Source organism: Trachymyrmex cornetzi, unplaced genomic scaffold, assembly GCF_001594075.2.
Source record: "Trachymyrmex cornetzi isolate Tcor2-1 unplaced genomic scaffold, Tcor1.1 scaffold39, whole genome shotgun sequence".
Lineage (NCBI taxonomy): Eukaryota > Metazoa > Arthropoda > Insecta > Hymenoptera > Formicidae > Trachymyrmex > Trachymyrmex cornetzi.
The window spans coordinates 270,001-292,065 of record NW_017298640.1 but is presented as its reverse complement, the minus strand read 5'-3'; the positions used below and the strand labels follow the sequence as shown (position 1 = coordinate 292,065).

The 22,065-nt window shown below is 34.9% G+C and overlaps 1 protein-coding gene across 2 annotated transcripts in view; it reads right to left on the bottom strand.

Annotated features, from left to right (window-relative positions):
• Positions 1 to 22,065, bottom strand: part of Edem2 (ER degradation enhancer, mannosidase alpha-like 2) — a 64,960-nt gene that overhangs the window by 14,097 nt on the left and 28,798 nt on the right. The window contains exons 9-15 of one of the 2 annotated variants that reach the window (XM_018511947.1): positions 21,391 to 21,548; positions 20,417 to 20,521; positions 3,678 to 4,022; positions 3,446 to 3,607; positions 3,277 to 3,375; positions 2,017 to 2,331; positions 1,731 to 1,944 (exon numbers count right to left, since the gene is read on the bottom strand). In XM_018511947.1, the coding sequence (XP_018367449.1) occupies positions 1,731 to 1,944; positions 2,017 to 2,331; positions 3,277 to 3,375; positions 3,446 to 3,607; positions 3,678 to 4,022; positions 20,417 to 20,521; positions 21,391 to 21,548 (1,398 nt within the window). The remainder of the gene's footprint in view (positions 1 to 1,730; positions 1,945 to 2,016; positions 2,332 to 3,276; positions 3,376 to 3,445; positions 3,608 to 3,677; positions 4,023 to 20,416; positions 20,522 to 21,390; positions 21,549 to 22,065) is intronic. The other variant, XM_018511948.1, reaches the window with a different exon arrangement.

Below are 22,065 nucleotides of genomic sequence, written 5' to 3'. Positions count from 1 at the left end.
GCTTCAATATGAAGAAATCTGTGGCTGAGGCTCATCGAATGCTCTCAAATACTTATGGTGAGGCCGCTATTAGTGAAAGAATGTGTCGTGAGTGGTTTCTACGCTTCAAGAACGGTGATTTTGACGTCGAAGACCGGCATAGCGGTGGAAGAGAGAAGGTTTTCGAAGATGCAGAATTGGAGGCATTACTTGATCAAGACTCGTGTCAAAATCAAGAAGAATTGGCACGATCCTTGGGAGTGACTCAATAAGCCATTTCAAAACGCCTCAAAGCCATGGGAATGATTCAGAAGCGAGGAAATTGGGTGCCGTAAGAGTTGAAGCCGAGAGATGTTGAACGGCGTTTGTTTGCTTATGAACAGCTGCTTGGAAGGCAAAGACGGAAGGGATTTCTGCATCGCATTGTGACTGGGGACGAAAAATGAGTTCATTACGACCCCAAGCGCAGAAAATCATGGGGAGTTCCCGGCCATGCTTCCACGTCGACGGCCAAACCGAATATTCACCTAATATGACATTCGCAAAAAACATCCCGTGCGTGGCTGAATGTTCCTTGTATTTTGCGAGCTTGTAAATTTATAAACTTTTTAGATGTTTCAAAAAGATTATATATTAAGAGCGATGAGAATTGTATGTGTGTTGTCTATTTTATTCCTCTATTAAATAATCTTTCATTATAGCTAACAAAGGACACTAAGCAACTTGAAAATTTAGAAAATTCTGAAACATTGGCTATGTTCATTGTCGAACACAGCCATTGTGTGCGAGCAGAGTAGTTCATCCGTAACATAAAACTATTTTTTGTTCGTGCGGAGTTATAGTTTTAAGGGGTGAAACATCCCTTTTAAAAAAATCAGTTTTTTTTTATTTCAAAGCGAATATTATCGAAACTGTAAAAGATAGAAAAAATATTCTGAATAAAAGTTGAATGATTTCAAGAGTACTTTAGAATTAAATTAATAAATTTTTTTTAATCAGGGTGTGAAGGGATACAATAAATAAATAAATAATAAGTTTTTTTTTCATTATAATTTTAATCCCCTAAAATTGTAATTTCGCACGAACAAAAAATAGTTTTACGTTACGGATGAACTCTTCTAATCGTACACAATGTTTCAGAATTATTTGATTTTTTGGATTGGCTGGTATCCCTTGTAAGTTTTAGGGAGCATTGCAATTGCACACTGTAGCAATTGCCCACTGCCAATCACAGCAACTTCTGCGTAGAGAGTTTAGGGTTATTTTTTTTTAGCGCTGTGATTGGCTTGTGCGCAATTGGACACGTGAGCAATTGCCATACATTCTAAGTTTTATTACCAAGATCTCGTAAGAGGTCCAGAACCCATATAAAAATGGGCAAAGTTTATCTATTTGTAATGATCTGTATGTATCTGTAAGAGCATGCAGTAAATTTTAACAACAGATTTTTTAGAATCAATTTTTCCTTTATGAAAATATTGTGAAAAATCATCATTTATCACATCTTTGCGATTTTTAACTTTTAAATATTCTATAAGTTGTAATAAAACAAGTTGAATTTAATTATCATTTCGATTCTCTAAAATTTAATTTAAAAAAAAGCTTTTCTATTTTAACTGTTAATATATTAACTCTAAAAATATTTCGATGTTGCGCTTTAAAAAATCGATTAAAACATGAAATAATTAAAAAATAATGCACGAGAACAACATGTTTATTTTGTAGTATGATATTTAAATCTTCATAGTTACCAAGTGTGACAGTAAGATCGCCATTTGCCATATTAATAGCTGTCATCAATTCAGCTGCCTCTGTGAAAAAGAGAAACACGACAGGTATTGTGACGTCATCGATCTCTTTTCCATCGCCTGACATTGCAAACATGGGTGAAGTTGCTGCACTCGAACCCGCAACGTTATCCAATACTATTCCGGCAAGAGCACCAGCTTGTTGAATTCTCCGCGCCTAAAATCAAACATGAAAATCTAAAACTAATGAAAGGTGATTTGGAAAAATCACTTTTGCAGCGACATATACCTTTTCTATGAACATGCAATTTCCACGATCCATTATTACTATCTTGCCCGCCAATCTATCCGCGTTCAGCAGATCTGTGCAAGCTGCGGGTGGATATGTAAATATTACTTTTCCAGTAATCTTATCGAAATTCTGTAACTCAAGTCCAAACTGTGCTGGTCCGGCTAACAACGTAATTTTTTCTGGTGGATCTGTGTTAGGTTTTGTGAACGTTACTGTTTGCGGTTTAGTTTCCGGTTGTATTTGCATCTTGGTAAGTTCAACCATTTCTTGCATAAACAATAATCCTTCCTCCGAATCTTGTGGTGTCTTTGCCTATTTTAACAAATACAGTTTATGATGTATAAAGTTTAAATGACTAAATGTGAAATATTCTAAGGACGTATTTGATCAAACATGAAAAAAAATTCATATAAATATAAATCTAGAAAAGTTTAATTTTTGAAGCAGGAGGAATTTTATTGTTTAATAATATTAAATAAGTAGAACAAGTAATAGAACAGTAAGTAATGAACACTAGAAACGCTAATGCAATTTTAGAATTATCAAATATTTTCCAGTTTTTTTTAAGCTATATTCCGTTTTCACTGCAAGTATTCGAAATCTATTCACGTACATTATTATGTATGTGTTTATGTAGTATAGTTATATGTAGTAATAATGTTATATGTAGTATAGTTATATATACTACAGATTTTCAGCATACGCAGTGAATAATGGAAGCAGTTTTTATATTTCACAATAACGTATGCAAGATTGAAAGTCATAATGGCAAATCATTTGGAGACTATTTGGACAATTTTTCTAATAAAATGTTTAAATATTCATTCAATATTAAAAATATAAATGTTCAAATATTCAAATTTCAAAATATTTATTAATTATTTCATTAATTGTTTCATATTGTTAAATAACAAAATTCCTCCTCTCTCAAAAATTTAACATTTCTCTATGTTCCTCTCACTTTTCATATAACTTTTTTTAAATAAAGATACTAGAAGATTTGTTATCGCCATGTTTTCGTCCATTGCTAATGCCATTAGTGGATGAAAACACGGCAATAATCCGCAACCTTCTGGTATCTTTGAAGATAATACCCGAGAAAGGTTTAACTTTTTTAATGTTTGACTGATGAGAATATATACATCCCTAGAATATTTAATTTATTTACACTATGTATAATCTATTATTATAATGTACCATATACAAAACATAATAAGATATTAAATATAATTTATGATGTTTAATGTGATAAATTACATTAGAAAATGTGTGCAAAAGTTGAACCCGTCCATCAGTTAATGTTAGAGTTGTTATTCCCATATCACTCAACATTTTCAGATGTTCCAAATTATTTGCCTGTAGAAAAAAATTTGATCTTTAAATAGATTTTTGTTAAAAAATATGAATTTATATAATGTAAATATACCTGAAATTGCGATGCGCTTAATCTTCGCTTAACCGATCGTCTCGGACAAACATCCTCTACCATATTTCTCAAAGGTTGCCTTACTGTTGCCGGAAATAAATGCAAACTATTTGGGCAAGTACGGTCAAACTCGTCCACATAAACAATATCGCGTTCAAAATCCTAATTAAAAAAGTAAAATTTACATCACTGTATTGCCGAATCAATTGCAGCTTGCAATATATATACTTACAGATGAGATATTTGTCCTGATGGAAGCAAGTGTGAGTGGCAATAAATGACCTTCAGTGGTAAAAATAAATTCGTCCAAGTCTAAAACCAATTCGCCTGGTTCCACGAATAATAAAAATAAGTATTTAAATGTCTCGGACAATACAAAGCTATCCATTGTGTCATCATGTTTGTTAGTTCTAACATCTGATACAGCTGCATAACCACATGGCACTCTTGCATACGTTTGCAGACTTTTGAGTACTTTACGTCCAACTCCCAAATAATAATGGTCACCTGTGGCTCGATACAAGAAGTAAGTAGATTCTAAAAATTCTGGTCTGAGTGGATGATGCCCCCAATGTACCTATTTGTAGACATTATTTAAATTACATATGCAATATGATGTAATAAATATAACGATTAATTTTGAGACTTCCACAGATATTTTCTTCAAAGCACACAAAAAAACTTAAGCAGTAAAACGAGTAAGTAAACTAATAAACTAGTAAGCGAATTAATCAATCATAATAGAGACTATTGTATAAAGACAAGGGTATGCTCGTGCGCATGGCCACGCTCCAACCTCAAGAACCAATAAGAATTGTTCACAAGCGTACGTCATTATTAAGCACGAAATACGAACGTATGCTTTTAAGCATGCTTTTTAATCCGAAAAATTTTCCGACTCCTTTCAATCCGACTCATTTTTTATCTTATGATGGTAATTTCCGCATCTTTTAACTGCAAAACACATTTTGAATGTGAAATCACTCGAACTTTGAACTACAGAATTTATTCGGCATGTATTGCACACGTGTTGGCAACTATGATATAAAGACAAGGGTATGCTCGTGCGCACATTCACGTCCACTAGTCGATTAGAATTGTTAACAAGTATACGTCATCGTTACGCAGTAAATTTGGACATGTCATTTCAAACATGCATATTACACCTTTTTCCTGGCATATTGTCCGTTTTCTGAATATAGTTCGTGCATCCTTTCATTGCATAGCTTATTTTTTTTATTTGTAATATAAGCACAATCCTTACTAATATAGCGTTTTCGGCCCGATCGGGTTTGCACCAACCTGGGTTGGATTAATCTTTCCTATTGGTTGGTATCACACGCTCTACCAATAGGAGAGCGCAAAACGCCATTAATCCAACCCAGGTTGGTGCAAACCCGGTCGGGCCGAAAACGCTAATAGTATGTTAACACACACGGATGCTACTCAGAAAGGTTATCTCATACAGCTAGAGTATGGCGACCATATTTGATGGACACGAACTCCTCCGCATGTAGCTGGCCGAATGTGACGTATGCTTATTGCATGCGCAGTATGCCTATCACCGGACGAGCATACCCTTGTCTTTATACCATGAGATTATTATGCTGATTCTAAAATGAGTCAGAAGTCTTATAGCGTATTCGATTTACTGACTCGGCCCGACTCCGAGTCAATGGTCTGTTCTGTTTAGCTGCAAAAGAAGAGCTAAACTGTGCAAGAAATGCAGCTAAAAAACAGATCGTTGACTCGGAGTCGGGTCGAGTCAATTACTACGTTTACACGGTACGCTTTGCGCCGAAGTTATAACATCGATGTTACGAAACTGACCAATCACAGTCATTCCATTGTTCAGAGGAACAGCCATGATTGGCCAGTTTCATGACATCGATGTTATAATTTCAGCGTAAAGCGTGTAAACGTAGTAATTGACCTCTATTAGGGACTTCGCACAATAAAAGGACCAGGTAACAGAGAACAGAGAATAAGAATTTCAACCTATCAAAAATAATGTATTGCGAAATACACAGTTTCTGATAGGTTGAAATTCTTATTCTCTGTTCTCTGTTCCCTATTCCTTTTATTGTGCGGAGCCCCTTACACGGCACGCTTAATCGGGTTTAATAACACCCGTAGTTATGAAATTGGTCAATCATAGCTGTCCCTCGGAAGAATGAAACGACTGTGATTGGCCAGTTTCATAACTACAGATGTTAAACTCGATTAAGGGTGCCATGTAAATGTAGTCAGTAATGCTTAATTTATGCTTCGGTCTTAACCCTAAAATCCTAAAATTCAGCCAATAGAGCTGCCAGTCCTAATTGGTCCTAACTGAAATCTACATATATTCCATTGGTCGTGTTCAGGAGACTCAACTGTTGCGGAGCGAATCCGTGAACGCTCGCTGCTATTGGTGTATCCTTTTAGATCCAATAGCAGCGAGCGCTCACAAATCTGCTCCATAATAGTTGAGTTTGCTGAACGCGACCATTGGCTGAATTTTAGGATTTTAGGATTAAAACCGAAGACTAAATCAGACATAAATCAAATATGTTATTAGTCTTAAGAGGATGCTGGATCGACAGCCGAACTTGATCGAAGTCGATAGTACACTTTTTTAAATTCCAAATTCGATAATAGTGACATCTTTTATTTATTTCTTATACTTATTATGGCTGCGTTCGGGAACGTCGCTCAGATGCCTCCGATGCCTCGGATTCATCATCTGTCCTTGTTTAATATTAGATGTTAAACAAGGACAGATGATGAATCCGAGGCATCGGAGGCATCCGAGCGACGTTTCCGAACGTAGCCTATATATCGTTATGTTTCGTTCAAACGCATCCATCTGTCCTTATCTAACATATTGCAACGCCATCTCTTAGAAAGAGATTAACTAAAATACTGCTCGGTTTCATGGATTCACGTTAATTTATTCGTAGCATACGAATGAAATTTTTGGCGACTCTTTTCTCTTATACTCCTTAAATCTCCTAGCTCATTTCTACAGGCATAGTATTGTTCTTCGAGGTTTTCTGTAGGCTGTTGGCTACTTATTTTAAACGAGTAAAATCTGAAACTCTTATATGCAGCACATATTGTGATCAGTTGACTGCAGGGGTCAGTGACAAAACTACAATTTTTTATTTTCTTTCATTTTTCGTATTAAATTGTAGCTGGCAGCCAGTGTTGTTGTCAATACTTTAATCGTAGAGAAGGACTTTTCAATCCATAAACACGATTAAGAGAAAAGTCTTTAATAATTAATGGTAAAACAGAACACTGCAGCATCTCCTTAAGGGGATGCTAGAATGACAACCGAGCTCGATCGAGGTCGATAGTACAGATATTTTTTAATTTCAAATTCGATAATAGTGACATCTTTCATTTATTTCTTATATTTATTATTTATTGTATCTCACTCAAACGCAATCATCTGTACACTTAATTTTTGCACAAAATTGCATCCAGCGCAGACTCCTAACGCTAAGTTGAATTTCGCTGTTATATTTTTGTATTAATTAAAGAAGTCTATAATTTTGTATATTTCTCACTACTTGAATTGTTTATTCGGCAATAGACTTTAGATTTTTATTTAAAGCGGAACAGTACTGCTAAAGCATTGAATGGATGAAAGGATTTGAGAAGAATTACGTCGTCTGCATAAATGAAGAGATCGGAGGACAGAGAAACATTAGACAAATCAGAGACAAAAATATTAAAAGTCCGAGTATGGAATCCTGGGGTACTCCAGAGGAAACGGCACGAGGAGAGGAAAAAAGAGGAAAAGGATTATATTATATATGAGGGCTTGCTGGGTGCGAATTGTAAGGAACGAGCAGATTAGTGAGAGGGCCGAATAGGTTAGACTACATAGCTTGAGTTTGACTAAAAGTAGGTCATGGTTGAAGGTAGCCGTTTATAAAAACTTTTCATAAATTTGTATTTGCCTGTAATTGCGAATTTAAGACTCTTTTAATGGTCACAATTAAAATTATTATTAGGTGTTGAACTTAATTCCTGCCATTTTTCGTCTCCAAAATTGATTTGTTTCGAAGGGAAGATGAATGAATACTTTAATCAAAGTAATTCCCTCCATTTTCTACTTTATTACTGATTAATAATAGTTTATTAATAATACTTTGATTAAGGTAATTTCCTTCGAAACAAATCAATTTTGGAGACGAAAAACGGCAGAAATTAAGTTCAACACCCAATAACATTTCTAGAGCTAATCGAGCTGTTCGATCCACTCCGGATTCAAAGACCGAGCTCGCAGAGCTAATGCAGATTTTCGCGCCTAAATTAAATTTATAACCTGTATATTTATGATAATGTATCCAACTGATTCGTTAACATATAACGAATATTCATCTCTTTTAATACTTCTATTTTACAAATAGTGTATTTAAACTGTTATAATGTCTGAGTCTACAAATGCTATCAAATATAAATTGATGGAGTACATTATGTACAATATTTAATGAGGAAAGTTTTTAATTCTTTTCCTCTTTATGAATTTGAAATTACGTATTCGAAAATAAAGAATTTGCTAGTTAATTTTTAGATCAAAAAGCTTATGTCGCACATATAGAATGAAATAAAATCAAACTGTATTAATATATTAAAGACTCTAACGAATATAAATCAAGCAATATAACTTATAAATTGCTGAAATTTATTTTGCAATATAGTATTTTCTTTTAAGAAAACACACCTTGCATTTGAGTCTGCTACATTCATGTGTAACGATCTATTTTTAGTATATAAGACTATTATCAGTTTCTGGTAAAGCGAAAGGAATTTTCAATTAATAGAGTATTTTTTATTTATTCATAAAAATAAACAATTCCATTTTATAATCTAACCTTAAAGGACAGTTTACAGCTCTGTGGCGTTCGGAATTAATTCTTGGCACTCGGATTGCTCGAAGATCACGTGATCAAGCTCGCCATCTGCTAGCTCGCATCTCAGATTTACATTACCGCACCTAGTGTTTTGTTTATCATTCCGAGTCTTCGCTCAGCCACAGTATATACTGTGGCTCAGCATTCATATACACGTTATTTGCAGATCGATATAAATCTTTTTTTTGAAGCTTTTAATATTATAGCTTTTAATAAACACACAAGGAAAGTTACCCAGATATCCAATTAGTTTTGAAAAAGTAACGGTTACAAGTTATAATATCCTACTTCCCATTGACTAAAATGTGTGCCATTCCCTCGGATTTGATATTCGTTAGAAAAATGGATTCAAAGCCCGCTATGAGCGGCTCCGAAAATGGGTTTAAATGACATTTTTTCATAACTTTTTTTTATTTTTTGGGTTTTTCTTTATACGTGTGAGTAATATATGTAAGTAGAATAGAAAGGAAAATTTGGGTCTCAATTCCAATGGGTTTTGAACATTTTTTTATCTATCCCTCCCGAAATTTGAATACACTTATAAAGTTGTATGTATACCTATAAAAGTACTTATATTTTCTTATACATTTTCATTACATTCCTGTTTTTTAATTCGTAACATAATTGATCTACATGAATAACATAACAAAATTTTATTCTTTAATTGCACATTATGGTAAGTAAGAAAATATATGTACTTTTATACGTACATACATTCATACAACTTTATAAGTGTACCATATCGAAACGCAATTTGAACTTCGGAAGAGGGATAGATAAAAAATTGTTCAACACTCACCATTGGAATCGAGATTCAAGTTTTCCCTTCTATTCCACTTACATATATTACTCTTACACATATGTAGAAAAACCTAAAAAGTAAAGAAAGGTAACAAAAAGTCATTAAAGCACATTTTCGGAGCTACTTATAGCGGACTTTAAATCCATTTTTCTAACGAATATCAAATTTTCTGAGCGAATGGCACATATTTTAGTTATAATAGGAGATAGGATACTATAACCGTCTAACCGTTACTATTTCAGAACTAATTGGACATTTGGACAACTTTCCTTGTGGATATTATTTGTGCACGTAATATGCTTAGTACTACTCTGTCGTTTGGTCCATATGAGCTATAAAACTTTTGTATTAAGGAAACATCTACATCAAGTGACAGCTCTACGAGTTGAAAAAAAAATGTAAGTTATTAACTTTTTTTCGATTTTAGTATAAAATCTATCGCAGCACTACCAAATGTCACGTCTACTTTAATCCTGTAAAGCCCGCTCTACAATTGCGTAAACGTAGTTGTAAATTGTTGTGAAATGTTGTAAAGCGAAGTTTCAACCTGCCATTCCCGGTTGTAAAGCGTGTTGTAAAAGATGGTTCAACTTTAGGGGTCGTCTACAATACACGGAGTAAGAAGTAAGAGTAAGAAATTGACCAATCACAGTCGAATGTGAGAAGAATAATCGACTGTGATTGGTCAATTTCTTACTCTTACTTCTTACTCCGTGTATTGTAGACGACGCCTTATCTTTCACGATTACGACTGCGTAAAACGTAAGAGTGAACCAATCAGAGTGCTGTTACGTGTCTACATCGTTATTGTCCTTTTTGTCTCGACGTATGGAAAGAAGCACAAAGTGTCCTTTTCATCTTTTATTAAGTTTATTTTATGATATATTATTTGACGAATTTATTATATTACAAATATATTATATTACGAGTATGGAAGATGGAGAAAGTGTTATGAGCAATGTTCAATTTGAAGATGAAAGTTCGTTGAATCTTTACTCGATTGTAGATTAATATATTGTACAACATTTACTGCTACTACTATTCCCAACCTTACGTCTACGTTTATGCAATTGTAGATCGGGCTTAAAAGGATTTTTTATTCCGTTCAGTAAATTAGAAGATTTATATTGATCTGCAAAGTCCTAACAATTTGGCCACTCTTGCATCCCTTTAATCGTTGAAATTGGCTATTACTGAATCATTGTTAGTCGTACAAGTTAGCTATTGGTCAACTTCATCGATAAGACTTAGGACTATCGACAGTCGACTCATTATAGAATCAGTATAAGGCGTTGTCTACAATACGCGAAGTAAGCTTGGTTTAAGAAGTAAGAGTATGAAATTGACCAATCACAGTCGGTTGTGAAAAGAATAATCGACTGTGATTGGTCAATTTCTTACTCTTCTTAAACCAAACTTACTTCGCGTATTGTAGACAACGCATAACGTTAGCAGTAGCGAATCCAATATGTTAATTTTCTTACTAGCCTAGTTTATACCGAGCAGGGTCATTAACTTCCATATAATTTCTTTTAACGCAAATTTTCACTGATTTTCACGTTCTCTATGCGTACTAAGTACTATATCCATACCAAATCACTTGAGGGTGCTTATCCATACAGCGAAATAGCGGAACGAGAGCAGAACCAATTACAAGCGTTCCGCTCCAATTGTAGTTGGCGTGGAACGCTTGTGATTGGTTCTGCTCTCGTTCCGCGTTACGCTATTCCGCTGCATGGGTAAGCACCCTGATACATTGGGTATAAACGCTAGGAAATTGGGTGGCATCCAGTTGGACACGGCTCAATTGGACACGAGCCACTCACAGCGCTTGAGACTACAAAGCTCCTAAGCACCGGTCGCTGTGATTGGTGGTGTCCAATCGAGCCGTGGTCAATCGGGATCACCCCAGGAAATTACTTCAGTGCGTTTTGGTCTGGTACTCCTGAGTCAAAAGTGAGAGGGAGAGAGAGAGGGAAGGGGGAGGGAGATATAGGGGGAAGGGTGGGAGGGAGGTAGGGAGAGGAGAAAGGAGAGAGGGGGGAGAGAGAGAAAGAGCAGTGAAGACATCATGTCACCTAATTTATTCTGAGACAGATCGGTATATATAAATGACGTATCAAATATTTAGTTTGCACCAATTTGATACGCGTATTACCCAATTTAATGGTATAAAAGAGGTCACTGCTTAAGTGCTTAAGTCTTATGTCGAAGATGCATTTTCACCAACCGCACAAAGTGGTCGTTTTAGCAACAAAAAAGATCAAGTGATGACTTTTATCGCATAAGGCTGGATCCTCATACAGACACTGGCGCTTTAACATAGAGCACTGATTGGGGAAAAGCCGGTTGTGGGGGTAAAATTTACCCCCCATTACCCGTTTTTCACCAATCAGTGTTCGGTGTCAAAGCGCTGTGGTCCGTATGAGGATTCGGGTTAACTACTGAAGCGACAACAAGCGATAACTTTATACATGAAAAAGGGTAAGGAGCACTGAATTTGATATTTGAGTGACAGATTTAACATTCGTTCACGTTTTTCACTTGCAATATTAATGTGCTGAATTGAACAGTTATTCACAGTTAGGTTAATCCAACTGTATCGAATCGTTTTATCTGGATCAACAATAAAAACAAAGAATAGATTAGGAATGTTCGATACTGTATCGATTTTTCGAAATATTGTAATATTTCATGTACCAATACCAATATTTATATTAATACTTAACCAATCAATACAAGCACGTATTGATACTTTTTCGCGAATTGATACACTGTATCGCCAAATGTGGCTAAGAGTTTAAACTTTTTAGATAAGATAGTTGTATATGCTTCGACACTTTGTCAGTAGAGGGAAGGCAAGGCAGTATAATATTAGAGTCTCTTGATGCGTTCAGGAAGACGCTATTAGCGTTACTTCTGTTATTCTATCTGTTGTTTATTAGACATAAAACAAGGATAAAATGACAGAAATAGCGCTAATAGCGTCTCTCTGAACGCACCTTCTATAGGTAGAGTCTCGGATTCGCGTTTATTGGCTATTGATCTTAGGTCTGTTCTTTATTCCTGTATTGTATGAACCGTGCGATAAGTTGAAACAAAAGGGTGTTTACGTGAAGTAATCAAATCTCTAAATCGGATTGAGTACCACTGTTCAAATCGATTTAGAGATTCGATTACTTCACGTAGACACCATAGATATTTATATGTTAGATATAAATATTTATCGTAAACACCCAAAACAAATGTATATTTATTTAACTTTACCTTATTGCACTATGTGCACCAGTTCAGATAGTGCAGGAATACAGAACAGACTTTTTAGGTCGAAATCCATAGTCCATTCTAAAGCCCGATGTCCACGATGCTAGAAATTGATCCGAGATCTCGGCCAGAGAAAAAATTAACAAATCACATTTGAATAATTTGATCACATGACCATTTCGATTGGTCAATTCTTTTTTCATTCGAGGTCTCGGACCGATTTCTAGCATCGTGGACACAAGGCTTTAGGCTGTAGTCGAAGTCTCGCTACAAATGCTTTGGAGCATTCTTTGATTGATCAATTCGTAAAATTTTTTCTTCTGATTGATCAACGAAGTGTTTGCAGCGTTAAGTAAATCACAGTGATCACACCCTATATTTTGTATCAATATATTCAATATTTGCTGTATTGATATTTTTTGTCCGATATATTACTTGTATCAATGCACTTAGTTTTAATACAGTATTAATACGAATATCAATACAATTGAAAATATCGAACCCTAGAATAGATTAGGTTATATAAATCGCAGTCAACGTTAGTCAATACGGTTGACACGATGCGGCAGCACTGTCAACAGCGTTTGAACGTTTGATGTTTGTAGTTGAAACTGTTCAAACTAAAAAATTTCAGCCGCTGGTATAACAGCGACTGATCTGTTGCTTCAGTTGTTTATTTTAGCAGGTCATGAAATTGTACCTTTTTTTAAAGGGGATTCTAAAGCTATCTGTATTATGGACTAAACCATATAATTTTTGAATAACAATTACTTCTTTCTCTTTTATAGATTCAAAACTCCTTTTCCATGATTAGAGTATACGCATTAATACGTGTTTATGAAGTGAGGTTTTTGTGCCAAGAACATAAAAAATATAAAAAATTAAGATCTTTATCGTTTCTTTGTCTAATATGGTGCTCCAGAGCTGTCACATCGTGACAATATCTGCTTTGTATAAGAACTGTGCAATCTGTACTTATGAAATAATATTCCACAGACTAATAGTTTGCACGAAGAAACAACGCGGAGTTCTTAGAATTGGACTTAGAATTAGACTGTCTTTATTAAAGAATTAAAACGTCATTGTTATACAAAAATTTATGTATATGTGCGCGTGAGATGTTAATGTACTACTATTCTGTATGTAGTGACGTGTCAGTAACACTAAAATTATCTGTCTATAAGTCCTAGTTACACTATGACTAATCGTTTTTAGGATCCTTTTAAGTTTTTCTGTGTGCCAGGTGCTAGGGTCTCAGGGTGGAGTCCCATGAAGCGTATTTGCCGCGTATCACGTAACCGCGTAACCAATCAATAATCAGTAAAACGCGAAATCACAACAGCGGATCGCTTCTGATTGGTTACGCGGTTACGCGATACGCGGTAAATACACCTCATGGGACTCCAGCCTCAGTGTTGCAAATTCGCGTCCGCTTGCAACGGACAGCGTCACCTGTCGACGGCCTGCCGCAGTGTTGCTAGTCGTAAGGAATTCTCCTTATTCGTGGGGACATTTAATGGGCCTTCTACAATAAGCCATTAGTCATAAATCAGAAGTTAGAAGCTAAAAATTGACGACTGTGATTGGTCAATTTTTAGCTTCTGACTTCTGATTTATGACTAATGGTTTATTGTAGAAGGCCCATAACAGCAAAAATCACGTAGGGAGGATTTCGCTAAATTTCGTAAAATATAGGGATATTTTGATAATTTGGCAAATTCAATACGTACGGCAACCGGCATAAATGATGTCCCTTGGCACAGTAAGGATAGGAAGAATTCCTTACGACTGGTAACACTGGCCTGCCGTGACCGATGACCACACACACTAAACATGAAGCGTCTGTGTGTCGAGAATGGTTGCACACCGTTGTAGTTGTCCACTGCCGATCACAGTAACTTCTGCATAGCGAGCTTTTTCAATTTTTTTCTAGCGCTGTGATTGGCTTGTGCGCAATTGGCTTGTGAGCAATTGATATATAATATATCATTGTGTCACACATACTGAAGTATAAGCTGTCTGTGGGCATGTTCCACTTAACGTTCGTAACGCTCGCATCATTTCATTCTTGTTTAATATTTGAAAACAATACGGATGAAATGATACGAGCGTTGCAAATGTTAAGTTCTGTTCACGTGCTGCAAACGTACGCGAGTTTGCATTAATGTTTACGTCACGTTACGGCATATAGAAGATGATTACAAACAGTGCACGGCGACTCGGCCGGCGGTCTAAATCGCCGTCGTGACGTCTCGCAACACACACAAAGACACAAGCTCATATCCGATCACTCGAGTCTTCGGCTCAAAGCACACGGACATGGGCTCATGTCTTTGTTTGATGCGTGTCGTCACGATGCGATGGCGACTTATGACTAATGGCCGAGCCGCCGCGTACCGTTTACGACTATTCCCTTCATATGTAATGTGCTGTAAACCAGTGATGCATATTTGGCCCCTCACAATTCACAATCAGAGAATCAGCCCCTCCACTTTTGCTCCACCAATTGACGCCACGTTCGACTAGTAGAGAGCAGCGTCAATTGATGGAGCAAAAGTGGAGCTAATTCTCTGAGTTACACGGGGTCAAATATGCATCACTGCTGTAAACAAGGGCGAAATGGCATCACTTACGGCTTCTGACATTGGACGTAGAAATACTTGCCACGTGGTAAATGCGACACGGTAACTAATAAAAGAGCTGTAGCTTATTAACTATCGCATCACATTTTGCTGCATGGTAAGCGTTTCCACGTTCAGTGTGTAGGAACTATTACACGGTTTGCTGGTTATCTCAATGTCTTGATCACAGTTGCTAGAAACCTCCGGTTTCCTGGCTGATGGAAAACAGACAACGCTCTTTTTTTGAAAAACGCATTATAACATAATAACAATTTTGAAAGTAGCAGGAAAAATCTTCAGCAAGATAAATCAAATCTCCAGGTTTTAAGCGGAAAAAACTGACAACCGTGATTTTGATACACCGTGGAAAAAACACCATGGGTTCAGCAGAATGCAACAGTTTTGCAACTGTTTTACGATTGTCTGCTGATATAAGATCATTTTTTCTAGATTTAAAAATATAATCTAATCGAAGAAAACTTCTAACAAATTTGCAAAATATATATTCTGTTGAACGCAATCTATATCTTAATATACCGATAAATGTCAACATTGTGTGAACATCGCAACTCATCACTGGGCGCGTTCAAGTTGACAAAGTAACTAGCCTGCTCGCCGAGCAAATGAACATGATTGGTTCTTACTTATCGATCTAATTAATCATATTCAATTGCACGACGAGCAAACTAGTAGTACAATCGTACGTGGCTAGAACGGTGTCAGAAATAATATATATTAAAAAACAAAAGAATGGGATTAATAAACAAAGTGACACAGAGTTGTTGTCTGACACGTATTTCCCGATCCTCGATCGTCTTTCCCCCGCTTAGTGTTTCGAACATAAGAATGTTATATGCGAAATGTAAGAACCAAGAGTGATTATTATTGTATAAAATCTTGACGGAGAAGGTTATTCACATTGCTAAAGATAATAGAAGGATTTTAGTATGTAAGAATATAGCAGATGGGAGGAATTAAGTAAATTTTTGAATTTAGTAAGATAGTTAAGTAATAATCAAATATATAATCGCTTTATAGTTACTATCTTGCATAATTGGTTATTGATGTAAGAGAGTATTGGTTAAGGATCCAATAAAGAAACCTCGGATCTGCTATATTACACATAATGAAGCATAAAGCCCATTCTACAATTGCGTAAGTGTAGTTATAAATAGTTGTAGTTGTAAGAATTGATCTATCACTGTTGAATATGAAAAGAATATTCAACTGTGATTGGTCAATTCTTACAACTACAATCACTTACAACTACGCTTACGTAATTGTAGAATAGGCTTTATAGGGGATATAATTAACACAATTGCAACAACAAGGAGAAGAATAATACGGAATGGAAAAACAGAATGGAATTTTAAGAAGAACATTTTGGTAACGAAGATCACAATTTTTATAATTGACGAATGGAGAATAGTAATTATAGTAGTTGGATATAATGTAATATTGTTAAGATAGGTTTTAATTTTGTAATATCACTGAAGATGACCACAGTAAGGGTCGAAACGTCATTTGATTATATTTGTTATTTGATTTTGTAAATAATATCTGCATATTAACAATAATTTTCGCAATTTAACAACTGGCGTAAGGCTCCAATAGCCTACTCATTTTCAAAGTTTCTGTATTCAAACTAGTAGCTTTGTCCGGCTTAAACGCGCCCAATGGCTGTGTTCAGCAGATTCAATAGTTGAGTGAGGGCTTGCAGTATTATTGAAGTATTCTTCTAAATCTAAAGTCTGATTGGATAATCTAGAACACACCAGTAATAGCGAACGCTCAACTGTTGCTGAATGCAGCCATTGTATCAAGGTGCTATTTCATTTGTGCGTTTTTGTCGTACGACAAATGTGTACAGAACAGAGAGATCCTCGGAACTCTTTATCTTATAAGCCAATCAACAGGCTTGAAAAATTTGTTGTATGACAAAAATGCACAAATGAAATATCACCCTCAGTCATCAGTATCTACGGGTGCATTCAGAACTACAACTACTCACTAAGCGCTCAAGTGAGTGATCGTAATACCAAATATATCAATTGCCACTTTTTCTAGCGTATGCGCGACGTTTTGGCAGCAAATCCAGCAGCTCTAGTCTGCTGGATATAATTTTTAACGAAGTTTTGTTATCGTTATCGCCGCATCTTTGCCATCATATACGCATCATATACGCCATCATACGCACATCTTTTTCGCCGTATATCTATGCGTTAAAATAATAACAAAATTTTAAGGATGCGACCGGATGGAAAAAGAAATAGCGGAACGAACAATAACGAAAAGGAAACAGAGTAGGAGCTAACTAATCAGAATGATTCCGTTTCGCTTTTTCATACCTAGGCTCCCCAGAGATGTCAGATTCGATACGGGAGTCACGCGAGTATCAAATAGAAAGGTTTTTTAGTTTTTTCACTTGGTAATACTTTATATCTCTTAGATATTTTGTATTGAAATCATTACCGACATGTTATCATGTTGAAGGATTTTGCATTTACATCTGAGCAGGGATTCGCTTGTTATGAAAGAATGTAAGAAATTTCCAATTTTTAAACTATTTGTATATCGCTGAGGATGATCCCAAATGTGGTCGAAACATTCGAGTTTTAAAGCAAGCTGAATAATTATATTTAATTTTAATTAATTGTATGTTGAATTTTTTTTGTGAACTAAGTACCGCGCTGTGCTCTCATTTGCCCTATTTTTCTAATTTTTTTTTAGCACAAAAGATGTTTGTAGTCAACAGCAAGCATGCCGGCTCATGAATTTACTTTGCCATTGGGTATCAATATCCAAGTAAATGAGAAATTATTGAAAAATGTTGAAAATTATTTATTGTGTAACGATGTCGAATCAAGTTTTTGGATCTTATAAATCCGTTTTCTATTCGTAATTCGCTTGAACAAATAATTACGGATTGGCTATTTGGTTTCTGTATCTCACTCAATGTGTATAGAAATAAAATGTGTGACCAATCCGGCTGAATCTATAATTATGTATTGTCATTTACTTTTGTGATATTATACCCAATGCACAATGTAATGAATGTATGACTAAGGGAGCGTTTACGTTTATACTGGCCGTAACCGTACGCCGTAATCTGTAAGAGTTGACCAATCATATTCGAGAGTGTTCCCCTCTCATTCGACTGTAAGAAGGGAATACTCAATTGTGATTAGTCAATTCTTAGAAATTACGGCATACGGTTACGGCCAGTATAAACGCTCCCTAATTCATTTGAATTTATTGTGTAGGATTAAAGAATTGTTTAACAAGGGAGACATAGAAATCCTCAAGGGAGAGTCTGGCAAAGCAATGTTCAAGTTTTGATTAGTGTAGCCATTATGCTGCAAAAATTATGTCATCCTTGTTTAACGTTCGGTAAATAACAAGGATGAAGTGATCTGAGTGTCACTCGGGTGGGAATCTGAACACAGCTCTGAAAACACTTTATTTTAAAATTTACTATAAAAATCACCAGTTTGCATCATCATGGCGAACGTTTTCCAGACTCTCCCTTGAGGGTCTCTAGAGAGATCCACCAACTGCTAGTCGCCGATCTCAACAAGTGGTATATTGTTGAAAAGCACGCACCGAGGTGATATACATGAGTTGTTGCTTACCGAACAAACCCCGTATGATTTACAGAGTGTGCAACATCGTGGATCCACGCAACAGGATAATTTCTAGACAATTCTGGCCACGATATAGGTGTAAGTTATATCTGCGAGTCACCCTATCGCCTTGAATCCGTAATGTTGTACATTCTGTGTACAGTAAGGTACTTCGTTTGGGAAGCAACGATTCATATATCTGTAATCACATCGGTACATATTTTCTAACAATACATCACTTGCTGGGAACGCAGATTAGCATATTTTCATTTCTGAATCTATATGAATCTAATCTGTATGATTCATATAGATTCAGAAATGAAAATATGCTAGTTGCCCATGATCCTAACAAATGATGTATCGTTGGAATGTACGCACCGAGATGATTACAGATATATGAATAATTGCTTCCCAAATGATTCCAGTATACTATATACTCCAGAGTGTACAATATTACGGATCCATGGCGACAGGATGATTTCCGGATATAATCTGCACTATCATGGCCAGGGTTATGTCTAGAAATCATCCTGTCGCTGTGGATCCGCAATTTTGCACATTCTATATACCACACTGGGATTTGTTCGGCAAACAACGACCCATATAATCTTGATGCGTGTTTTTCAACGATATATCACTTGCCGAGATTGGCGACTAGCAATTAGTGAATCTCCCTTGTTAAACAATTTTTCAATATCACACGATAAATTTGAATGAATTAGTCGTACATTGATTACGTTGTGCATTGTGTATGATACCAAAAGTAAATGACCAATATGTAATTACGAATTCAACTGGATTGGTCGTATTCATTTCTATGCACATTAGGTGAGATACAGAAAGTAAATAGCCAATCCGTAATTACTGATTCAAGCGGATTACGAATAGAAAACCGATTTATAAAATCCAAAAATTTGATTCGACATCGCTTTGAATAACTTCCAATATTTTTCAATAATTTCTCGTTTGTTGGAACACTCCGCAGGTCCGTAATACCATCAATTGAAAAGAAATATAAAAATACAGGATATAGTTACACATGTATAAGTGCTTGTTCCAATACAGAATTTGATACGTTAGATAATGTAGAAAATGCGATGATTATGATAATTTCATAACCTCAATACGTGCTTTGTTCATATGTATGTAACATAGCATATGCATAAAAAATAAATTTACATTTATTCGTATCTTTCTCAATTGTAAGATCATTGTTTCTCAAACACGGATTATCACTATATTTTATTATTTAAATATATCCTCATATCCTGCTGCGACTGCGAAAGAATAAAGTTTTTACGATGATGAGCCCAGGTACAAAAAAGGAATCATTCTAATTGGTTAGCCCCTTCCCTGTTTCGTTTCCGTTATTTCTTTCTTCATCGGGATGTACTCTAAGGCCGATATTTCATGTGTCGTACGACACATAAAATATCGGGATAATGGTAAGACCCTCTTTCATCAACTTTTGATTGCACTTGCAGAAGTGTATAGATATATATCTAGTATACATCAATCTAATGTATAGATACACATTTTATTAATTTCCAAAAAAATTGTAAAGACATAAATACAGAATGCTAGAATACCCCTTTTATAGCGATTTTCCGATTTTATAGTGATGTTCACGAAACATTGGTATTTAATGATGTATGAAGATACGGAGATAATTAGTAAATAGCAGAACTTCCTTGAAAGTAACAAATAAATTTTTACGTACGCCATAATTATCCGTTGTAATGTGTAATATATACCTGAAAATCGGTAGTGAAAGCTTCTGGTATAAAGTTGTGTCTCTGCATAACCTGGTACAACATTTCATGTGTTTCTACGGCAGGTTTGATGTCACCTTTAAGAACCTACAAGAAATTGTAAGACAAAATGAATGTGTCAGCTATTTTTTAAATTAAAAAATTTTAAGATTGCCACAGACCTAAAAAAAAAAAAAAGAAAATCGGGAAGTCATGGAAATTTAAATTGGTCATGAAAAAATTGAAAGAGTCAGAGAAAGATATAAAAAAATCTGGAATTTTTTTTTAACTTTGCTCAATTCCCTTAAAATGCTTTTATTTCAAACAATTATTATATATAATTTTTAAAAATAATATAATTAACATTTATAGAGTCAAATACTGATTTTCTTAGTCAGTTTTGCAAACTGTATACTAGGCCATTTATCAGTTATTATATTAAAAGAAATGTAATTCCTTTTTTTAAGTGTAGGAATTAGACATCTCTTAATGTCAAGTTTATTTTTTATTTTAATTTCCATACAATTTAATACAAAACTGAATTACTTTGAATTAATTCATTTTAATTAAATTTTGTTATAATTAAGATAAATATTTTATTAAATATATTTTTTACTTCAAACTATAACATTTAAAATTAAAGTAGTCAAAACAATTTTAATAAAATAATTGAAATTTGTTATTCAATATTTAATCATCCTTTTCCGTTATAACCGTATTCTTTTTTTCATTGCTCATTTACTTTTTGTTGGTATGAATTTATATTCAAGATTTCATTATGCTGCTAAGCTTCTAAATGCATATTGTTTTTAATAATATAAGATAATTTTCTTACAATTCCCGTTTCAAAATTTTAACATTTACATATTTGATATTAATCATGGAAAATTTTTCACTCATCTAAAAAAAAACCTAGAAAAGGGAATTTCAAAATCAATTTTCTGTGGCAACCTTGTAAAAACAAAATTAAGTCATACCTGCAGACCTGGCCAAAAGGCCAATAAAGCGTCCATGAAATTTTTGGAGTTGGTATTCGGTCTATGCATATGTACATCCAATAACATGGGCCCCTGACTAACATACTTCATTACGGCTTGGTAATGCTTATTAAAACGGCCCAAGTATTTTTCATCACCTGTATATAATGTAGAATATATACAGATGCCTTATATTTACACATACATAAATCGTAAAATATACATTTTATTCATGATTTAAGTTTGATATTTTTATGCAGAAGATAATAACATAAATTGATTAACGACAGAAAATGAAATGTAAAATTTTAATCGTTTGTGTGGTACATTTTTTTCTATGAAGACGAATTTCTGAAACCTTGCAATTTTCGTTGATTACAAATCTGAAATCAGATTTTTAAAATTCTAAATGGTAGCTCCGATACGGCTGCTATGAGTAAAAGTGTTTTGAGGTTTCAACTCCTTTCTCGGAAACTTTGATATACAATCTTTTATATCATATTCATATTTAACACATCCTATTTACTAAGAAATAGTAGGGGAGGCCAAGCGAGGATTTTGGGATTTACTCGAGCGCGTCAGAATAACATAAAGGGGGAAAGTTTGCACCCTAATAAGTACCCCCACCACATATTAAACCTCTATATAGAGCCGGGGGTCCAGGGGAGCCCGTCA